The sequence below is a fragment of the Acanthochromis polyacanthus genome, chromosome 23 (assembly GCF_021347895.1).
Source record: "Acanthochromis polyacanthus isolate Apoly-LR-REF ecotype Palm Island chromosome 23, KAUST_Apoly_ChrSc, whole genome shotgun sequence".
Classification (NCBI taxonomy): domain Eukaryota; kingdom Metazoa; phylum Chordata; class Actinopteri; family Pomacentridae; genus Acanthochromis; species Acanthochromis polyacanthus.
Window position 1 is genome coordinate 12,335,270 of NC_067135.1, and position 18,244 is coordinate 12,353,513.

At 40.6% G+C, this 18,244-nt stretch overlaps 3 protein-coding genes across 3 annotated transcripts; all 3 read left to right on the forward strand.

Annotated features, from left to right (window-relative positions):
• Positions 1-444: 444 nt before the first annotated feature.
• Positions 445-3,345, forward strand: LOC110949510 (uncharacterized). The gene has a single exon (XM_022191620.2). It carries the CDS (start codon positions 446-448, stop codon positions 1,154-1,156), a length of 711 nt encoding a protein of 236 aa, XP_022047312.2. The 5' UTR covers position 445; the 3' UTR covers positions 1,157-3,345.
• A 2,275-nt stretch (positions 3,346-5,620) lies between these two features.
• Positions 5,621-7,383, forward strand: LOC127532408 (uncharacterized). The gene has a single exon (XM_051944034.1). The coding sequence runs from the start codon at positions 5,671-5,673 to the stop codon at positions 7,075-7,077; it is 1,407 nt and encodes a 468-aa protein (XP_051799994.1). The 5' UTR covers positions 5,621-5,670; the 3' UTR covers positions 7,078-7,383.
• A 3,800-nt stretch (positions 7,384-11,183) lies between these two features.
• coro2ab (coronin 2Ab) lies at positions 11,184-17,571 on the forward strand. Its single transcript, XM_051944215.1, has 13 exons — positions 11,184-11,444; positions 11,892-12,008; positions 12,102-12,251; positions 12,586-12,786; positions 12,864-12,980; positions 13,271-13,375; positions 13,517-13,613; positions 15,202-15,317; positions 15,404-15,494; positions 15,577-15,747; positions 16,724-16,941; positions 17,054-17,122; positions 17,206-17,571. The coding sequence occupies exons 1-13, from the start codon at positions 11,244-11,246 to the stop codon at positions 17,269-17,271; spliced, it is 1,719 nt and encodes a 572-aa protein (XP_051800175.1). The 5' UTR covers positions 11,184-11,243; the 3' UTR covers positions 17,272-17,571.
• The last annotated feature ends 673 nt before the right edge of the window (positions 17,572-18,244 follow it).

The window sequence follows — 18,244 nt, forward strand, 5'->3', positions numbered from 1 at the left end:
AAAATGCCAAATAGTGAATGAAAACAAGTCTGTTTCACCTTCAGACAACTGGCCAGTCATGGTACTGAAGTACTTGTGAATGTTACCTCATGTATCAGACCATCCAACTGGCAGTTCGAACAAACCATGAACCCCATTTATGAACAAACTATCACCCCCATGTTCAATATTTTTTAATAGAGTGTAAAGCAAAGACTGTATATCCAGTTTCTGAACACAAAAACATGCATTCAGTGTTAAAATAATGTTCATGCACAGATTTCATGATGGCTCAAACTACTCTGTGGTCCAACTGTTCCTACTGCAGCCGTGAATTTTGAACAAAGGCCACACACGCTTATGGTGTAATAAAACATGGGTGTTTATACTGTTTAGTTATTCACTGCAACACTTCTCTGTCTTTACCTCTTTACAGCTTGAAAATGAACTTGCTAACAAGAACATGATGGTCAGAGACAAACAGATTTCCTACAGTCATCAGGCTGTTGACACTGATTTCAGAAGCAATGGGACGTTCGACAGAGGTCACGTAATTCCCAGTTCTTATGGCAGCACAGAAAACGACAAACGGTCGACTTTCACCTTGACCAACATTGTTCCACAAGCAGGTTCGTTCAACAAGGGCAGCTGGAACAGGATGGAGAGCTGCGTCCGATGTGTAATGGATAAATACTGCACCAACAGCAGCGGCTTCACCGAAGGGTTCGTGGTAACTGGAGCTCAACCCAGCTCCAGCAACATCCTTAACAACAGGGTCAACATTCCCTCCACGCTGTGGACGGCCTTCTGCTGCTACAGCGCCGACATGAATGTCTGGATAGCGAGCGCTCACTGGGGCAACAATGTTCCCGATGGCGCTAAAAACAAACACCTCCAGACGAAGACACTGGCGGAGCTTCATGACCTGCTGAGGACCAAAGACTCAGAGTTCAGAGTGTTTCCCGGAGCTCATTGTCCTCTGCACACAACCGTCGCCGAGTTCTACCCCCAGGGCAACAACTGCCACTGCCCATCCAGTGGCTCATCTGCTCTTCATAGTTCTGCAGTAGCTCTACACTTGCCCCTTACAGCTCTGCAACTGGCCCTCACACTACATCTGCCCCTCTCACTTACACATCTGTTTGTCTTACTGCAATATCTGCCCCTTAAACTTTAGCTGTTGCCCTTCCCATTTCAACATCTGTTCTTAACAATTCAACATCTGCCACACACAGTTATACATTTGCTTCTCTTATTGCAACATCTGGTCACCTTTCCCAAACATCTGTCCCTCAAATGTAAACATCCATTCGTCTACTGCAACATTTGCCCCATAATTTTTTATGTCTGCCCCTCAAATGTCATCATTTGCCCCTCAAACGTCATGTGCCCCTAAAACTTCAAGATCTACCTCTCAAATTTAAACATGTGAATCAAAAAATGCAATTGAAGCAATTTCTTTACAAAGTTTCTGAAATATTGTAGATCAGAAGTAGGTTATATTTTAAACAGAAAACTCTCCAATATGTTCATAAAGCTTTCATTAAATTTTACTATTAACATTTAGTTTTCACTCAAAAATATTAAATGATGTCATCCCCCCCCCCCCAGGGTGTCAAAGTTTTATCTGGTCTTATTTTATGCATTTTAAAATATCTGTAGTAAACCTGATGTAGTGAACGTATGAAAAACGTTTTCTTGCCATTTTTTTCAGAAATCATTTATTTTAAGGCTAAAACTTTCAAAGAAGATACCAACATGTCAAATAAATCATCATATTTTCATGTTTGTATCTGTAATCTGTGTACAATGAGGCCATCTGACCAAGTTTTATCTGATTACTGTCTTATCTGATGAATATCTTGCTGTGTTTTGCTCCATTGATAAAACCTGATGCGCCTGGAACTGATGAACAACAGTGACATTTGGACAAACAAAATTAAAAGCTACATACTAGAAAGGACTATCTTCTTACAACGGTACAGGGATCCTCGACTTACGTTGGAGTTCTGTTCCTGTGGATTGATGTAAGTCGATTTTCGCCGTAAGTCGGAACTCTGGCGAAAATCTAAACAAATCTGTAACATGCATCATAATATCAATCAATTCTTCAGAAAAGTCATGAATATCAACGACTTTCATGCATGTAGGAGTCATTTTACAAGAAAATAACAGAATATGTTGCACTGTTTTTACAACTTCATCTAATAATATCAATGTTTGTTGGTGTTTCGCCCTGTTCTGATATATCTAATTTCCCTTCCATGGAGATGGCTTTCTTTTTCCTCGAAGCACTGTCATCAGAATACTCCGAGTTACGTTTGGGAGCCATAATGAAGGGCAAAAAGTTAAATGTAGTACAATCCAAGATGGCGTATATCTGGCGAATGTAAACAAAGCCGTCTTATAGCGCTGCGTGACGACGTAATCGTCCACTCTGCTTGCCAACTAGTTCCGACGTAACAATGAAACACTGTATGTTGTAAACCGAGGACCGGCCCATAAAAAGTTCTGATGTAATGACCAAACGCCGTAGGTCCAGGACGTCATTAACAGAGGACCCCCTGTATATTGTGTTTAAAGTTGGTTTCTGCTGCCCTCAAGTTCTCACAAAAAGAAAATCAGATTTTGCAAGTTTAAAACCTTTAAAATGCTCATATGAAATGATTTTTGAAACATGATTCTGAGTCCAATACACCCCTGAAGAATACTATGTAAATGTCAATGTACTACAAACTCCAAATATTCCTCTTCTTTAAGTTTCTGCAGACTGGAAGTCATCTTGTCATCCAATGTTTATGAAAATCCATGGGCATTCAATGGTGCATCTAAAAATATCATCTCAACATCTTTTGCACTCATGCAGCCCTAACATCATCACACTTCTACCTCCGTGCTTCACTGTCAGGACTACGCATTCACTGCAGTAGTCCTGGACAAGTTCACACCAACCAAACTGGACTCAATCTGAATGCAACTAATTTATCTTGGTCTCATTTCACCAAAGAATGTGCTTCCAACGTTTGTGAGGCTTCATATGTCATTTAGCAAAATTTGATCTTACAGGGCCGGACTGAAGACTGTTGTGGCCGACTTTGACTGCAGTGCCTTCAGAGATGTTAAGGGAAGCTGCATCATTGACGTCTAACCATGAAACTGACTTCATATGTGCCTTGGGTTTGTTGGCTGTCATCATGGCTGAAATAGGCTAGATTATAATGCTTTCTTATTCGTCCTGTGGAATGGGTTTGTTTGTTGCTGGAATTAGTAATTTACTAAAAAAGAAATGCTAAAAACCTTCTGGTATCAGATTCTAAAATGGAAACTTTCACTTCTTTTCTTTGCTTGTAAATTAAACATCACTAAGTTTTGATGATTGTGGGAGAAAATAGATATTTATCTTATCTGAATCAATTGTGATTGTTCAACATAATTTTGTCACATGTAATCACTCTGATGACTTTTGATTATAATCTAAATGTAGCTCAGTTTCAAACCTATATCCTTATTGCACTACTTTCATATCATACCATGAGTTGAACAGCCATACTAGCTACTGCATTAAACTACACTCAACAAAAATATAAATGAAACACTTCCTCTGAATGCGGAAGACAATAATGTGGCAAAAGGTTATTCTCCATGAAGAAAACATCTGATATTGGACAGCATGAGTCTTAAAATATAGATGTTGCACAGGGTTCTCTCTGAGTTTCTGTTTCAGTGAAGGTAGAGGAAACATTTTCTCAGAACAGTCTAGAAACTCCTCCATCATTAGGGTGGTTTGGCCTCTCTATCAAAGACAGGAAATATGGAGAACAAAAACAACTGGTTGGAAAACTGCCACATCTCCACAACCACCAGTTAAGGCGACGTGTTTGCTGGAAATTCCTCAATGGATAGCTGTGATTAGATCTTTATCTAACCCAGGAAATGTAGAGAATAAAAACTACTGGTTGGAAAACTGCCACATGTCCACTAGAGCAAAGAAAGACTTCTCTCACAGGGTCAGTTAAGGCACCGTGTTTGCTTTCCATTTCGGTTTTAAACATATAAAACCTGGACTGTCAGTCTGTTTCTGCAGATTTCAAGAAGCTCTAATCTAAGAAGGTAAGTTTTTCTCTGCATATTTTTCAGGATTTTAACTAACTGCTTGTTGTGTTTGACCAACGATTACCCAAATTTTCATATTTTTCTCACTTTAAATGAATCTATCAAAACAGTTTTCCAGAACACTTAGCAATAAGATATACAAGATATGTGGACATTATAGATCTTGTTACAGTGCAGGTATTTCATCATCTGCATTTTCACTGTGATGAGGGTTTTAATTCATGTAGTGTTTTTTAGTGCATGTATTTTTTAAACTCTCTCTTCCAATTATGCAGTGTGATGATGACATCTGTGAGGATGTGGTGCCTGCTCTTTGCTGCCTTCATGCCCATCGTTCCCACTGTGACTGAAGTGGTGGATTCAGTGTCACAATGTGCTGAGTTTCTTCTAAACAAGAGTCCACCACAGATCCCAGGCATCTTACAGAGGGGCAACATCCTGAACCAGAACCGATACAAAGTCATCTGCCAGACTTTTATGAACCAAAGAAGATTTTTGACGCTCTACGACACTGAGAACAAGATTCCAGTGTTTTCTGCCTACAAGTACAAAGAGGTGCAACACAAGGGAGGATATAGACCAAAATGGAAGATAGAGCCACAGGTTTGTTTTCCTTTCTGTAATTTATAAAATAACATTTGTTCAACAAATTTGCAAGCAGTGATGAGGAGACCAATCAGTTTAGCAGGGCACAGCAGCCACTGAAACTTTATCTGATCATGTTGAAAGCACAGCGGCAAGCGTTGATTGCAGGTTTTATGTAAATGAAGCAAAAAATTGCTTCATTTATTGCTTCTGATATGAGGTCATGTCCTGTTTTGGTCATCTGGCTGATTAACATTGTCTATAAAAAATATTCATCCTCCCTGGAAGTTTTCCCCATTGGACAGCTTTTCAGCATTAAATCAAGGTTGACATAATTTGGCTTTTATTAAAAGAATTGATGTAACTTTCTCAAGTCAAAGTGAAAACAGATTTATACAACGTCATGTCAAGCTCTGTAAGGTACACAGAGATCACGAGTGAAGAGCTATTTTCAAGTTCATCCACAAATCGTTAGTTGAGTTGCAGTCTAGGCTCTGACTCGGCAACTCAAGAACATTCACCCGGTCTTCAGACCATTTCTGTGTGGCTTTGGCTGATTGTCTTGCAAACTGCATCAGATGGTCATCCAGGATTTCCATATATTTTGCTGGATTTATTCGACCCTCTACGTTCACAAGCGTTCCAGGGTCTGCTGCTAAGAAACATCCCCACCAAAAAGGTCCAACTTTAAACATTCAAAGACATGGCCACAATTGAAGCTTTTGAGATCTGTTATGCTTGACTACACTGATTATGCAGATTGCAATGTTGTTTTATGGTTTAATTTTTCTGTAGACAGATCAAGGGCTACTATGATTTGCAGAATCTTAACTGTGGGATTCAAGTTAATCTGGTTACCTATGGATTTTCAAAATCTATAAAGCAGCAACTTTCTTCTAGAATCTAAATTACTTAATCATTTTGGATACATTATCAATGCCACTCACTGAATCTTTCAACTATCATCTGCAGCTTGAAGATATAGACATCAACATGAGAGATGACGAATACACCAAGCAGGCTGGTAACAAGGATTATACAACTGACAAGCCATATAATAGAGGCCATTTATTTCCAGCCTGTCATGCTTTTGACTCTAATGACAGAAAGTCAACCTTCACCCTGACAAACATTGTTCCGCAAGCAGTTTCTTTCAATGGTGGCAGTTGGCAAAAAATGGAGAGCTGCACCCAATGTATCCTGCAAAAGTATTGTATTAATGAAATTGGAATCTTTGAAGGCTTTGTGGTGACGGGGGCACAGCCAAGCACGAGCAACAAACTTAACAACAGGGTGAACATACCTTCCATGCTCTGGACAGCATTCTGTTGCAACATTAAGAACACAGACAGGTGGATAGCTAGTGCACACTGGGGCGACAACATTGCAGAACCTAAATCTAAATATCTGCAGACAAAGACTTTGGCAGAACTCCATCAAGAGCTGAGCAAAGAGAATTCAATGTTTGAGGCGTTTCCTGGATCAAAGTGTCCTCTCCACACAACTGTCGCTGAGTTTTACCCAGAAATTGATCGCCGATGCCAATGCCCTCCCCAGGCTTCAACCACAACTGGCCCTCCCACTACCACAACGACCAGCACAACTACTGCCACAACTGCAACTAGTCAAACTCCCACGACTATGATTCCACCAACCACAACAACAATCACAGTCTCCACAACCACAACATCTAGTACCACTACCACCACCACTACTACTACCATCAAGAATGATAACGAAGAGAACAACTCTAAAGAAGACAATGGGCAAGAAGGAAATCCGGAAAAACCAGCAATAACTAACAGGGCTCCATTTGGTGGTACAGTAGGAAGTGCTGGATTGTTTGCAGGGATAACTGCTATACTCACAGGTACTGCAGGTATACTGGGAGGTATACTGGGAGCTATACTGGGAGCTATACTGGGAGGTGCATCTACAGGTGCTGGTGTAACAGTTCCTGCTGCATCATCGACAACATTTATACATACAACCATTGATCCAAAAACTAATTCAACCTCCCAGACATCAACAACTTTTATTCCTCCCACTTTTGATCCCCAAACTAACACAACCTCCCAGACATCGACAACCTTTTCAGCTACCACTATTAAGCCCCAATCAAAAGCCCCTGTCACACAGTCTATTCAAAACAGGACTGATCCTTTATTCCAGCTCACCTTTCCATGTGAAGAATACGAAGGCAGAAAGTGGCGGCTCTGCTGCTGTGCCTTTAAGCCAGCAATGGAGATAATCACAGGGCCAAATCCACATCTGTGTGACCAGGAAAGTCAGCGTTGTTGCAATGCAGTTCACAGATCATATTCTGGAACGCTGGCCTGTCATCTACAAGCACACACTAGGTCACGAATACATCTGAATTGTTTCCGTATGTGCAGGTGAAGAAAGGTCATGAAAGACGGCATAATGATCGGGTCTTCTGAGTGGTTGATCACTGTGTGAAAGTGACTTAACGCAACCTCCCAGATAAACACATTTATTCATACACTGAATTAAAATGTTCTGTATGTTTTACTGTTAATCTTCTGACGGATTTACTTTTCTTATTATCAGTTTGTTCAATCAATAATATGATATGTTGATCTGAATATGGCCTGATGCATTTGTATTACTAGGAGATGCTGAGCAACAGTTTTGTTACTGCTTTGTGCTTTATGGCTTGAATACACACATATATGTATGTAGTCCTGACATGTATCACACACCTAAACATTGCAGGTCAGGCAAACCGCCACTCCCCCACCCCCCATGGCAATAGTAGTCCTTGATGCCAGTTGCCACCCTCAGGAGAACAATGGCTCACAGAACATGACATAGCTAAGGCGTTCACCCAGATTCCACACTCCCCAGTTTCAAATCTTATTGAGCCTCTGCGGGATGTGCCAGGATAAGCCTGATCTAGAAAGGTCCCACCCTGCATCCCACAGAATCCTGCCACTATCCTGGTGCCACAGGACATCTCCATTGGACCTGTGTCCACGCCCCACTGGGTCAAAGGAGTTTTACTAGCATCAGGGGAACAAACACAAGATTAGGCAGGTGGTCATAATGTTATGCTGGATAACACATGCTGATGGCAATAAATGCACCTGGAAATAAATTAAACTTTGCATGGAGTTCATTCTGGAAAAAGAGACATTTTTAATAGAAATATTTGAAGGAAAATATATTTTGGGAAAAAAAAAGTCCCTCGTGTCAAGGACAGATTGACAATGTCCAATCTATATTAGATAAATTTCAACTGAATTGCAAAAAAAAATAAAACTTTACAGACTTTAAACAGATTAGTTGTCCTCAAGATGGATGATTTGGTTTCACTGGGCATCATTAAACTAAAGTAGACCTGTTTTTAACAATAAAGGCAACAACAGATTAATTAGTACTTCCTAATCTGAATCACATGGTGGAAATTGCATTAAAAATATGTCAAAACTGCTATCATTATGGGTGGATGTAACCAGCAAATCCTCACACTTTAGATGAGGTAATCTGAGCATTTTAGCATCCTTACTAAAATAAAAGCAATCCAACTGCTGGCAGTAAGACATGAAAGATATTAGTTTATTTTTATTATTTAAGGGACACTGAATGGTAAGATGGGCTGTACAGTGGAGTAGTGGTTAGCACTTTCGCCTTGCAGCAAGAAGATCCCCGGTTCAAATCCCGGGATAGGCCTGGGATCTTTCTGTATGGTGTTTGCATGTTCTCCCTGTGCATGCGTGGGCTTCCTCCCACAGTCCAAAAATATGCTGAGGTTAATTGATAACTCTAAATTGTCCGTGAGTGTGATTGTTTGTCTGTATATGTAGCCCTGTGACAGACTGGCGACCTGTCCAGGGTGTCCCCTGCCTTCGCCCGAGTCAGCTGGGATAGGCTCCAGCACCCCCCGCGACCCTAGTGAGGATAAAGCGGTGTATAGAGAATGGATGGATGGATGAATGGTAAGATGTCACCAAACATAGCTTCTTTGGACTCAAAGTCATCACTCAACTGGTTCAAAACACTGGCTAATGCTAAAAGTCCAGTTTATATAACTGCTTTAAGTGTTTGTGCTGTACACACCTTTAACATTTTCCAACAAACATTAAAACTTCATCCAACTGTGCCTGCAGGCGAGTTTAAAACCATGACTCCAAACTACTCTGTTCTTGAATGTCAACATTTTTTTTGTTTAACAAAATTGTGCTTTTGGTTATCTCATTAATAAATGCCCTATTTATTCAGTTTTCATTGCACTTTGTATGTTATGGACAGTTTGTCTTTGTGAAATAATCAGCTGGGTTTTGTGGTGGTATCTTTGAGTTGAAATGGAAATCTTTTCACTTTAAGTGAATCTTCTTCATCTAAAATGTTCCACCAACACTTGCCTACATAATGCAGGTATTGTGGTATCTTGCAGTGGAGTTCTGCTTTTTTATTGCATCACTCTAATTTTATTTAAATTTTTAATAAACTTTTTACACACAGAAAGAGAATAGTCAATATATTCAACAAATTGTGAATCTAGCATGAAATATTATTTCTTTTTTATCAACCTGATCTTAAGGAAAACATAAATGTCTGGACTGAAATTCACGGCAATCCAAGGCTGGGTACAGTTAGAACATGATCTCTTGATTGCAATTATTCCACCTGACAGCAATAACTTTGTTAGAAGCTACCAGCAATATTACGATCACTATTTACACAGTTTTCCAATGTTTCCACATCACTCTTCTCTTGTAGTGACGTCTTTGTCACTGACAGCTGCAGGTGATTTCCAGACGTCTTCATACTTCTGTTTTAGCTAAATCGTCCGCAAAAGATTTACAGACATCAGTGGTGTCGTCTTGGAGCTCAGAGCTGTGTCTTTGTCTAAACGTGTGCGTCAGTTGTATCGGATTGTGGAGGGGTATTTGTGCGCGAGCAGCCGTGCATAAACAGCTCGGCTAATGTGGAAGCAGAGGCTAGATGTCAATGATCAGGAGTGAACACACACTCAGAGGTGGATGAAGTCAGAAGTCGGCAGGACTGTCGACTCAGAGCTTGTACCAAATGGTGAATTAGTCTCATAGTTATATTAGCTGGAGATTCAGGTAACAGGCGGATGTCTTGTCTGTGTGGTGGCAACAATATAACTAACAGTAACAGCATAAGTTTGTTTGCATGAGGAGGAGCCAGTGATTCCTACATGACGGTATCTAAGGTAAGAAAATACTATTTTAAGCAAGCTTTTAGGAAAAATATTACATCTGTAGTAGAGACTCGGTAACAAAGAAATAATATAAGTAAATGAAAATTTTTGCATGTATGTTGTTGGATAAACTGGTGTACAAGATTAGAAATATTTACCACAATTCCTATGATGTTTATGTGTAAAAATATAATTACATATTCATGAATTGAAGAGAGTTCTGTAGTCATAAGACTGATTTTTACTGCGTAGTGACATATAAATTCAACCTGGAAGCTGAATAGAAGTTAAGGACCATAAAGAATACTCCAGCACCTTGAAGTATTCATTTTCTCAGAGTGAGCTTGAAGAGAAGGTTGACATCTGTCTAATATCTGTCACGTAGATATGAAGCTGTAGCTAGTTGCTGGTTAGCTTAGCTTAGCCTCAACACTGGGAAACACTCATCTAAACAGGCAGAAATCTGATCCTGAGCAGCCACAGTAAAGGTCAGAGGTCAAGAAGGAGCTAGTAACAACAAAGAGTGAGTTTGTAACCTGTAAATATTTAAAAGGGACAAACATGCTGTCCTGGATGATGGATCTATCAGAGTGGGTGTGTGTGAATGTGCATAAATGATTAAAAAAGTTATTGAAGAAATTGATTTATTATTGATAAGATTATGGAAGCCAGCAATAACAGCTTACTGCATTATTGATTAAATGAGATAATGCAGCTGCTGAATTTCCATAGCGCTATTATGAGATTATGTCGACCTGACGCACGCACGCACACGCGCGCACACACACACGCACACACACACACACACGCACACACACACGCACACACACACGTTTGTACTTCTATCTTAGTGAGGACATCCATAGGCGTAATGCATTTCCTAGAGCCTTACCCTAACCTTAACCATCACAACTGATTGCCTAAACTTAATCCTTACCCTAACCAAACCTCAATTCATACCTGTTCTCTAAAAACAAGTCTTCACCCTCAAAACGGTGTTGCCACCCGTGGGGACCTCATTTTAGGTCCCCACCGTAAGACAAGTCCCCACCTTTATAGCAAATAGTCAGGTCAAAGTCCCCACCGGTATAGCAGAAACAAGTACACACACACACACACACACACACACACACACACACACACACACACACACACACACACACACACACACACACACACACACACACACACACACACACACACACACACACACACACACACACACACACACACACACACACACACACACACACACACACACACACACACACTTCTCTTTGTTTTCTATTATTTTTTCCATCTGATAATTTAAGCTGTGAAAAACAAAAATCTCAAGCCTGCTAATCTTCCTCCTGTGGCGTTTCCTGTCCTCCAGATGTCGTGGCGTTCATCTTTCCGCTGCTCCAAGTTTCGTCATGTCTTAGGAAAACCCGCCACCAGGGAGCACAGCTACGACGGGGTGCCAATCACACGCAGCGTCCACGACAACCACTACTGCTCAGCCAATCCCTGCTTCATCGCCGTGGTGACCGAGTGTGCCGGGGGCGGGTCTTTCCTGGTTCTGCCCATCCATCATGTTTGTGGGCCTTTCCCATTTCAGTACCATTAATAATATAACATTTTTGATCAACTCTATCATATTATCCTAAAGCACTTCAACACACAATCAGAATAACAAATGAATAGATCCAGAGCAAAACAAACTTAATTTTTTGTTTCAAGGCTGATTATGAAACATTTGGGGACATAGCCTTGGATGCCTGGGCTTAACAACTCCACCTCTTTTTACTATTCTAGAGTAAGCTAGCTAGTTGTCAACTGTAGCTTCATATTTAATTTATAAACATGAATTCTTAGCAACAGAGCCACTACATATAGAACTTTTCCTTTCAGTGTGTTGGGTTTTCTGTTTAAAAATGTAATCTGGTGCTACTTAAACTTCCATATTTTAATAAAAAACAATCCAGATTTTTAAAAGCAGGTGAGTGCCCAGTAGGTAAAATGTCCTCATGCCGTGTCTCAGACAGGCAGGGTGGACCCCCAGCACCCTAGGGTGTGTGGTCACAGAGCCAGAGTTCTGGACGTTAAGTGGAACCCGTTCGACGATCACTGCGTCGCCTCGTGCTCTGAAGACTGCACTGTATGTCAGCCTCGTGTTTATGCTAAAATTTGATGCTGAGGTTGGGTTTAATGGTGGTAAATGTATGACTAATAGCGCATGTGTTGGTTGCAGGTGAAGATCTGGGACATACCGGTCTGTGGTGTCCAACAGAACCTCACCAAGGCCAGGAAGACTCTGATGGGTCACTCCAGGAGGGTGGCGCTGATTGAGTGGCATCCAACGGCCGAGAACCTGCTGCTGAGCTCCGCCTATGACTACAAGGTCAAAGACATCGGCTTAAATCTACATTTTTTTGTCCAGACTGATGTATAAATCAAAACTTTTGTCATATTTCAGCGTATTTTGAACACTAAAGTACACACAAAAATAATAACATATATTGAAAAGCACAAATTTCCCACTCCCATGTACTACATGGGAATGTAACTGAAATTTTTCACAATATGAACATAAAAAAACAGACCAGTACTTTGTCAGAGATTTTCCCATTAAACCCAGCAGGTGTAAAATAGTAACCATCACCTTCGTGTTTCGGTGTGTTCAGGTAAACTCACCATGCAGAACCGGCTTGACTTTGTCCCTGGTATCGTTCCAGGTCCTGCTCTGGGATGTGTCCCAGGCAGGTGCTGTGATCAGGCAGCCGGTCCGGGTGGTGCTGATGCCCGTCCACCACCGCTACCCGTCCGAGGCGCTGCTTCTGTCGGTCAGCTTCAACACGGATGGCAGCAGGCTGGCGGTCACATCCAAGGACAGACGGGTTCGAGTCCTGGACCCACGGACGGGAAAGATTTTACAGGTGTGTTTTTGAAGTCTGTATTTACTCTGATTGTGTGTGCCCGTGGATGTGCAGTCATGCTACTAATGTTCCTGCAGGTGTCCAGCAGTAAGTCGCACAGGGCCAACAAGGTTTTATACATTGGAGCCTTAAAGATGCTTCTGTCCACCGGCAGCTCGCCCTGGAACCACAGACAGATCGTCCTCTGGGACCCTGTAAGACACATTGTCTCCCTTTACTTTTTATCTGATCATTTTTTGACCTTTTAATATAAAATGACCAACATCTTCCTGCAGCAGGCAAGTCACCATTGTTTGGATGTGGCCGGACATAAAATATGGTAATTGTACCAGACAGGGCAACTAAAGCTGCCAACTATCTGAACTAACTCTGAATAATATATAGCATTTTCTTTACTAGATTTTTTTTCAAACTGTGTTGTCAGTTTGCGGATACATTTGACAGTAACTTCTGTCTCATTTTGTCTGCATGTATATGCGAGCAGGACGACTTATCTGAGCCTCTGTATGAAGAAGATCTGGACGGTTCTGCAGGAGTTCTCTTCCCGTTCTACGACCCGGACACACACATGCTGTACCTGGCTGGAAAGGTATAAAACAAATACTACATTTACTCATTTTACAGTTTGGACTGTTTCTCTGCAGCTGGCTGGGTTTGAAAGGGACAAATCAATCTTAAGTAGCTGAAATTAGGTTAAGCCTCACAATAAGTGTTGTCTTTGTGTTTGTAGGGTGATGGAAACATCCGGTACTACGAGTTGAGTTCTGAGAAACCTTACATCAGCTTCCTGATGGAGTACAGATCCCTGCTGCCACAGAAAGGACTCGGTAGGATCAACAAATGCATCAACAAACCCCCACACACACACACCAAACTGTTGACAGAAAAAATGTAGCAAGATCTCCTTTAAAATTGACACTAGCAAAGAAAGCAATCAGATTTGTAACCTCAAACACATCTACAGACTGTATCAGCTTCCATACGTTTCTTTTTTTAGCTGCAGCAGTACTTAATGTATAATAAAGACTAACTTAGTAAAAGACCACTTTGAGCCAGCTGTATGTATTTTAGACAAACAGTTCCACCTTTGACTGTAGCTCTACAAATAAAACATATCAATTTTATTTACCCATACTTATTACAAAAAATAATAGCCGCTTAAGCTAGCTGTTCAGATATTTACTTTAGAAAAAAGACCAACTTGGCTAGGTGTAATAATACGCACTGTAAACAGAAAGAGCTAACTTTGTCTTTTCGTAGCAGTACCTGCATTAGCCCAACTTAGTCAACTTAATCAACTTTAGTACTAAGTAATCCCACACAGAACTGAAAAAAGTAATACTTATGAGAGAAAAGGACAAAACCTAACCAAATTTCAATCAAGTGTATCAATTACTAAGAAGACCCACTTAAAGAAGAACCAAGTACTGTTTGGTAGTTGTACTAATATGTACTTTACAAGAAGAAGTACTTTAGAAAAAGACCATGCTTAGCTAACTGTGCAATGTACTTCAGACAAAAAGTGTCTCCTTTGGAAAGCTGCTGCTATACCATTGCTAGTTTTAAACCACCTTAGCAAACTTGCATCTAAGTAGCTGTACAATATACAGCAAGTTTTAGGAAAACAACTTAAGTTACCAAAAAAGGTCAAAACCAGATATACAAACTGTTAACACAGCTAGTATCCTGTATACTACTACAGGTCTGTACATTCCTTACTACATTAGACTGCATAACAGTGCTTAGCGTGTGTGTTTGGGTGTTCTATGCTTGGAAAGAACCAGTTTTTGTCTAAGAAGGTAGTTGTGCGTCACAGGACACAGTCTTTGCATTTAGTATTATCAAAATCAAAATTAATGCTTCAGACATCCTGTTGGTTTGGAGCTGCATGGACCCCGGAAATTTAAACCTTCAAAAGAAATTGGCCAAAACTTTATGTGCCCAACTTGACACTTCAGCACATAGCTTAGACTCTGCACTGTGCATTTTTTTTCCTGGTAATCTGAAACAACGAAAAATTTTATATTCATTACCGCACAGTCAAAGTTATGAGTTGGCTTCTGCGACAATGATTACGCCAGCCGACCCAACATGACAAAGTTGTGGTTATAGTTAGACTAATGTGAATTGCGTCCTACTCTGCAAGCTCCAACTGAGCATCCGAGCAGCCAAATGTAACATGATTTAAACAGTCACTCAGGATATATCTGATTTTCATAAGCATATATTTATACACACTCTACTCTTGAAGTTTGATAGACATTAAATAAAACCTTAAAAATTACTTGTATGAAACATCCTTAATCTGTATCTTGTACTGTCAAGTCCTAAATGCCCTCTTGAATGCTAGCAGACAGCGCATTTTGCAATTAACATGATCAGGTCCCTCTCTTTTGACCTCTGACCTCGCTACAGGTGTGATGCCAAAACGTGGCCTGGATGTATGTGCCTGTGAGGTTTTCCGGTTTTATCGTCTAATCACCATCAAAGACCTGGTGGAGCCGCTGTCAATGATTGTACCACGGAAACAGGTTAGCGTTTCTCATGTTTCTCTAACTCTGCTGATATAGCTAATGCTAAGAGCAGAAAAAACAGTGGTTCCTTAACATCCTTCCAGTCAGGAACCTTCCAAGAAGATCTATACCCGATGACAGCTGGAAACCAGGCGGCCATGACGGCTCAGGAGTGGCTCTTGGGAATCAACAGGGGTCAGTAGTCCACCTGTCTTCAGTCTCCAGTCTCATATGTGATCATCACAACCACCACCCGTTTCTTACATCTCTCCACCAGACCCAGTGCTAATGTCCCTGAAGCCTGGGACTCAAGTAGCCAACCCTTACCCAGAAACCCAGGCTGAGAGGGGGCTGGTGAGGCAGCTGAGCTCCCTCCGGTTCCAGATGGGTCCAGCTGGGGGCGCTGTGACGGGGACAGACCTGGACTTTATAGAGCAGGTAGAATGCAGTAAATGTGATTGCACGAATTTGCATGATTTTAGAGATTGTTTTACATGAAGTTCTGATAACTAACCGTTCACTGGATCTTACTCCTTTGGAAACAATGACCAATTGGTTTGCCATATTTTACAGAATCTAAAAAACACCCTCTGTAAATGCTATAATGCAATTACTTGTCAAAATAATCTTCCAATTTAGATTGGTTGTTGCAACTTCTTATATTCTTGCAGAGCGGACTTTGAATGTTTTTAGCGTGCCTTGGCAACAGTGTCAGCAGCACCATGTGGGGGCTGTAATTATCCCGATTTTAACTCAGAAAAATCAAACCCTTTATTTTTATGACTATATCCGTGAGTCTTTTATATTAAAATAGGATTAGATAAGACTTTAAGTAAATTAAAGACAATTCTTTTGCCAGATGTTGCTCAGAAAAACAAATTGCTCAGTAAAAAAAATACAGTAAAATATAATCACAATACATAAATGAAAATGGAATAAGTAGGCTAAAAGAAGGGAAAGAATAAAAACTTAATACTGTAATTAAAGGTATTAAAGTACGACCACATAGGATAAACGGAAATTGGAATTTGCACATAAAATTAAAATATTTGACATTTAAAGTATTATTTTAAATATTATTCATAAAATATCATTATATATAAAAATATCACTGCTGAAAAATGAAATATTGGACAATACATTGGCATGCTGTATGTAAAAGTTAAATCTCAAATACTGCAAACTACAGTGACATCATGAGAGCGAAATATTGTATTCAATTAAAATACTGCACATGGTTAAATATTAGATATGAAACTGATGTTGCACAAATTATTGAGAAAAGTAATACTGCAAAGGTTATGGTTAGGTTACCAAGTAATCTGGGCTGAACAACATCCCACACTAGATTTTTCTTCCGATTGTGCGGACGGGTAAAACAATCTGTTCCAATTACTGTTTTCAGACATTGTTGAAAACTTGAGAACCTTCCTCCAAGTTCTCTCTGGTGGTTTTGTTGCTGTTCTCTGTTCAGGCCTTCATGGAGGAGCAGCTGGCTTACCAGGACGCCAAATACCCCAGAGATGTGAGCGATCTGTCCGGTTGGCAGCCGGACGAGACCCAGATCCCGCTGTGGACGTACTGCTGCACCCCACACTGCTGTGAACCCGCCGAGAGGCCGCCGCCGACCACAGAGAGCGAGGTCAGGCGTGAAATCATTCTTAGAAAAGAATAATGGACGTCTGAGATCACTGTGGACCAAGTTCCTGCTCCTTCTCCCATCCTGAAACTCACCCCAGGCTTCTTTGTTTCAGCTGCTGCAGGCATTTTACAAACAGCAGGATGAGATTCAAGGCCTGAGGGAAGAGCTCAACCAGAAAGACGTTAGTATACAAACAGTGCGACTTCATAGAGTGTCATAAAAACTAATGTACCACATTTTAGTGCTTCTGTTTCTGCTCTGCAGGTGAGAATCGCTCAGCTGGAGCTGGAGATTAAAAACACCAGAAACAACATGAGAGCCACCTTCTGACTCAACCGCTGCTATAAACCATCATTTCCAACCAAGACACACAGCTGAGATCTCTACATGGCTATTACGGTTGTTTCTTACAAAAGCTCACTGATTCACAATTCGATTACAATGTGTAGGTTGTAACCAACAAATCTTCTGTTGCAGAGTTTCTCCATGGAGATATTAGATGATTTGGTTTGAAAAATAAAGACTTAAAGCACAAAGCTGCAATTACCTCACATTTTAAGACCCCATACACACTGAATCTCTACAACATGCATGGTTAGCCTGATCCATAGAATTCAATGGAAAATACAGCAGGTTCCCACAACAGTGGAGTCAATGGTGACTGCAGACGTATAAAAACTGTCCAGAACCAAAGATATTACATATATTCTAATAGAAAACAAGAAATGGTTCTGAAATCCAGGAATCAAAGACTTATCTGGAAAATTGTTCCATAAAGAACCTACATTTGCAAAAGTTCTGTGGAGCAAGAATTATGGTACCTAAAGGAGCCATTTAGTGGTTCTTTACATAACCTCTTGGTAACAGGTTCTTTGAGGAACTAGTCTGACTCAACAGACTGTAGTTATAAGCCCGTTTTCTAAATCCCCTTAACTGCAGGAAACACCCTTCAGGCAACAACTTACATGTAGAAAATTACAATTAATTCCCAGGATGTTTGGAATTGGTTTAACGTTTTGGGCTTTTCTTGGTAGCAGAATGATGTGCAGCAGAAAGTTCTGATGGATGGTCCATCAACGCAAGACTGTTGTACAAAGAAAATGGTTCTTTTGTGTCAGCACTGCAAAGAACAGTTTTTGGTTTAAGTTAGCATTTTTACTTTCTTAGTGCAGCCCCAACCGAAGTCAAAAATATTTGCAGCAACGAAACCCCAAAATGGTATTCAGGACACACTTTGACATTCAAAACCTGTGAAAAGAAATGTTTGATAACCCCATAAATCCTTTTTTTGAAGCAGCAGATA

Bases quoted from the DNA above. Each gene is read 5' to 3' on its own strand.
- LOC110949510 (XM_022191620.2), top strand. From the start codon at position 446: ATGGTCAGAGACAAACAGATTTCCTACAGTCATCAGGCTGTTGACACT.
- LOC127532408 (XM_051944034.1), top strand. From the start codon at position 5,671: ATGAGAGATGACGAATACACCAAGCAGGCTGGTAACAAGGATTATACA.
- coro2ab (XM_051944215.1), top strand. From the start codon at position 11,244: ATGTCGTGGCGTTCATCTTTCCGCTGCTCCAAGTTTCGTCATGTCTTA. The intron at 13,614-15,201 runs GTAGGATCAACA...ACCTCGCTACAG, and splicing joins GCTGCCACAGAAAGGACTCG to GTGTGATGCCAAAACGTGGC. The intron at 15,318-15,403 runs GTTAGCGTTTCT...ACATCCTTCCAG, and splicing joins TGATTGTACCACGGAAACAG to TCAGGAACCTTCCAAGAAGA.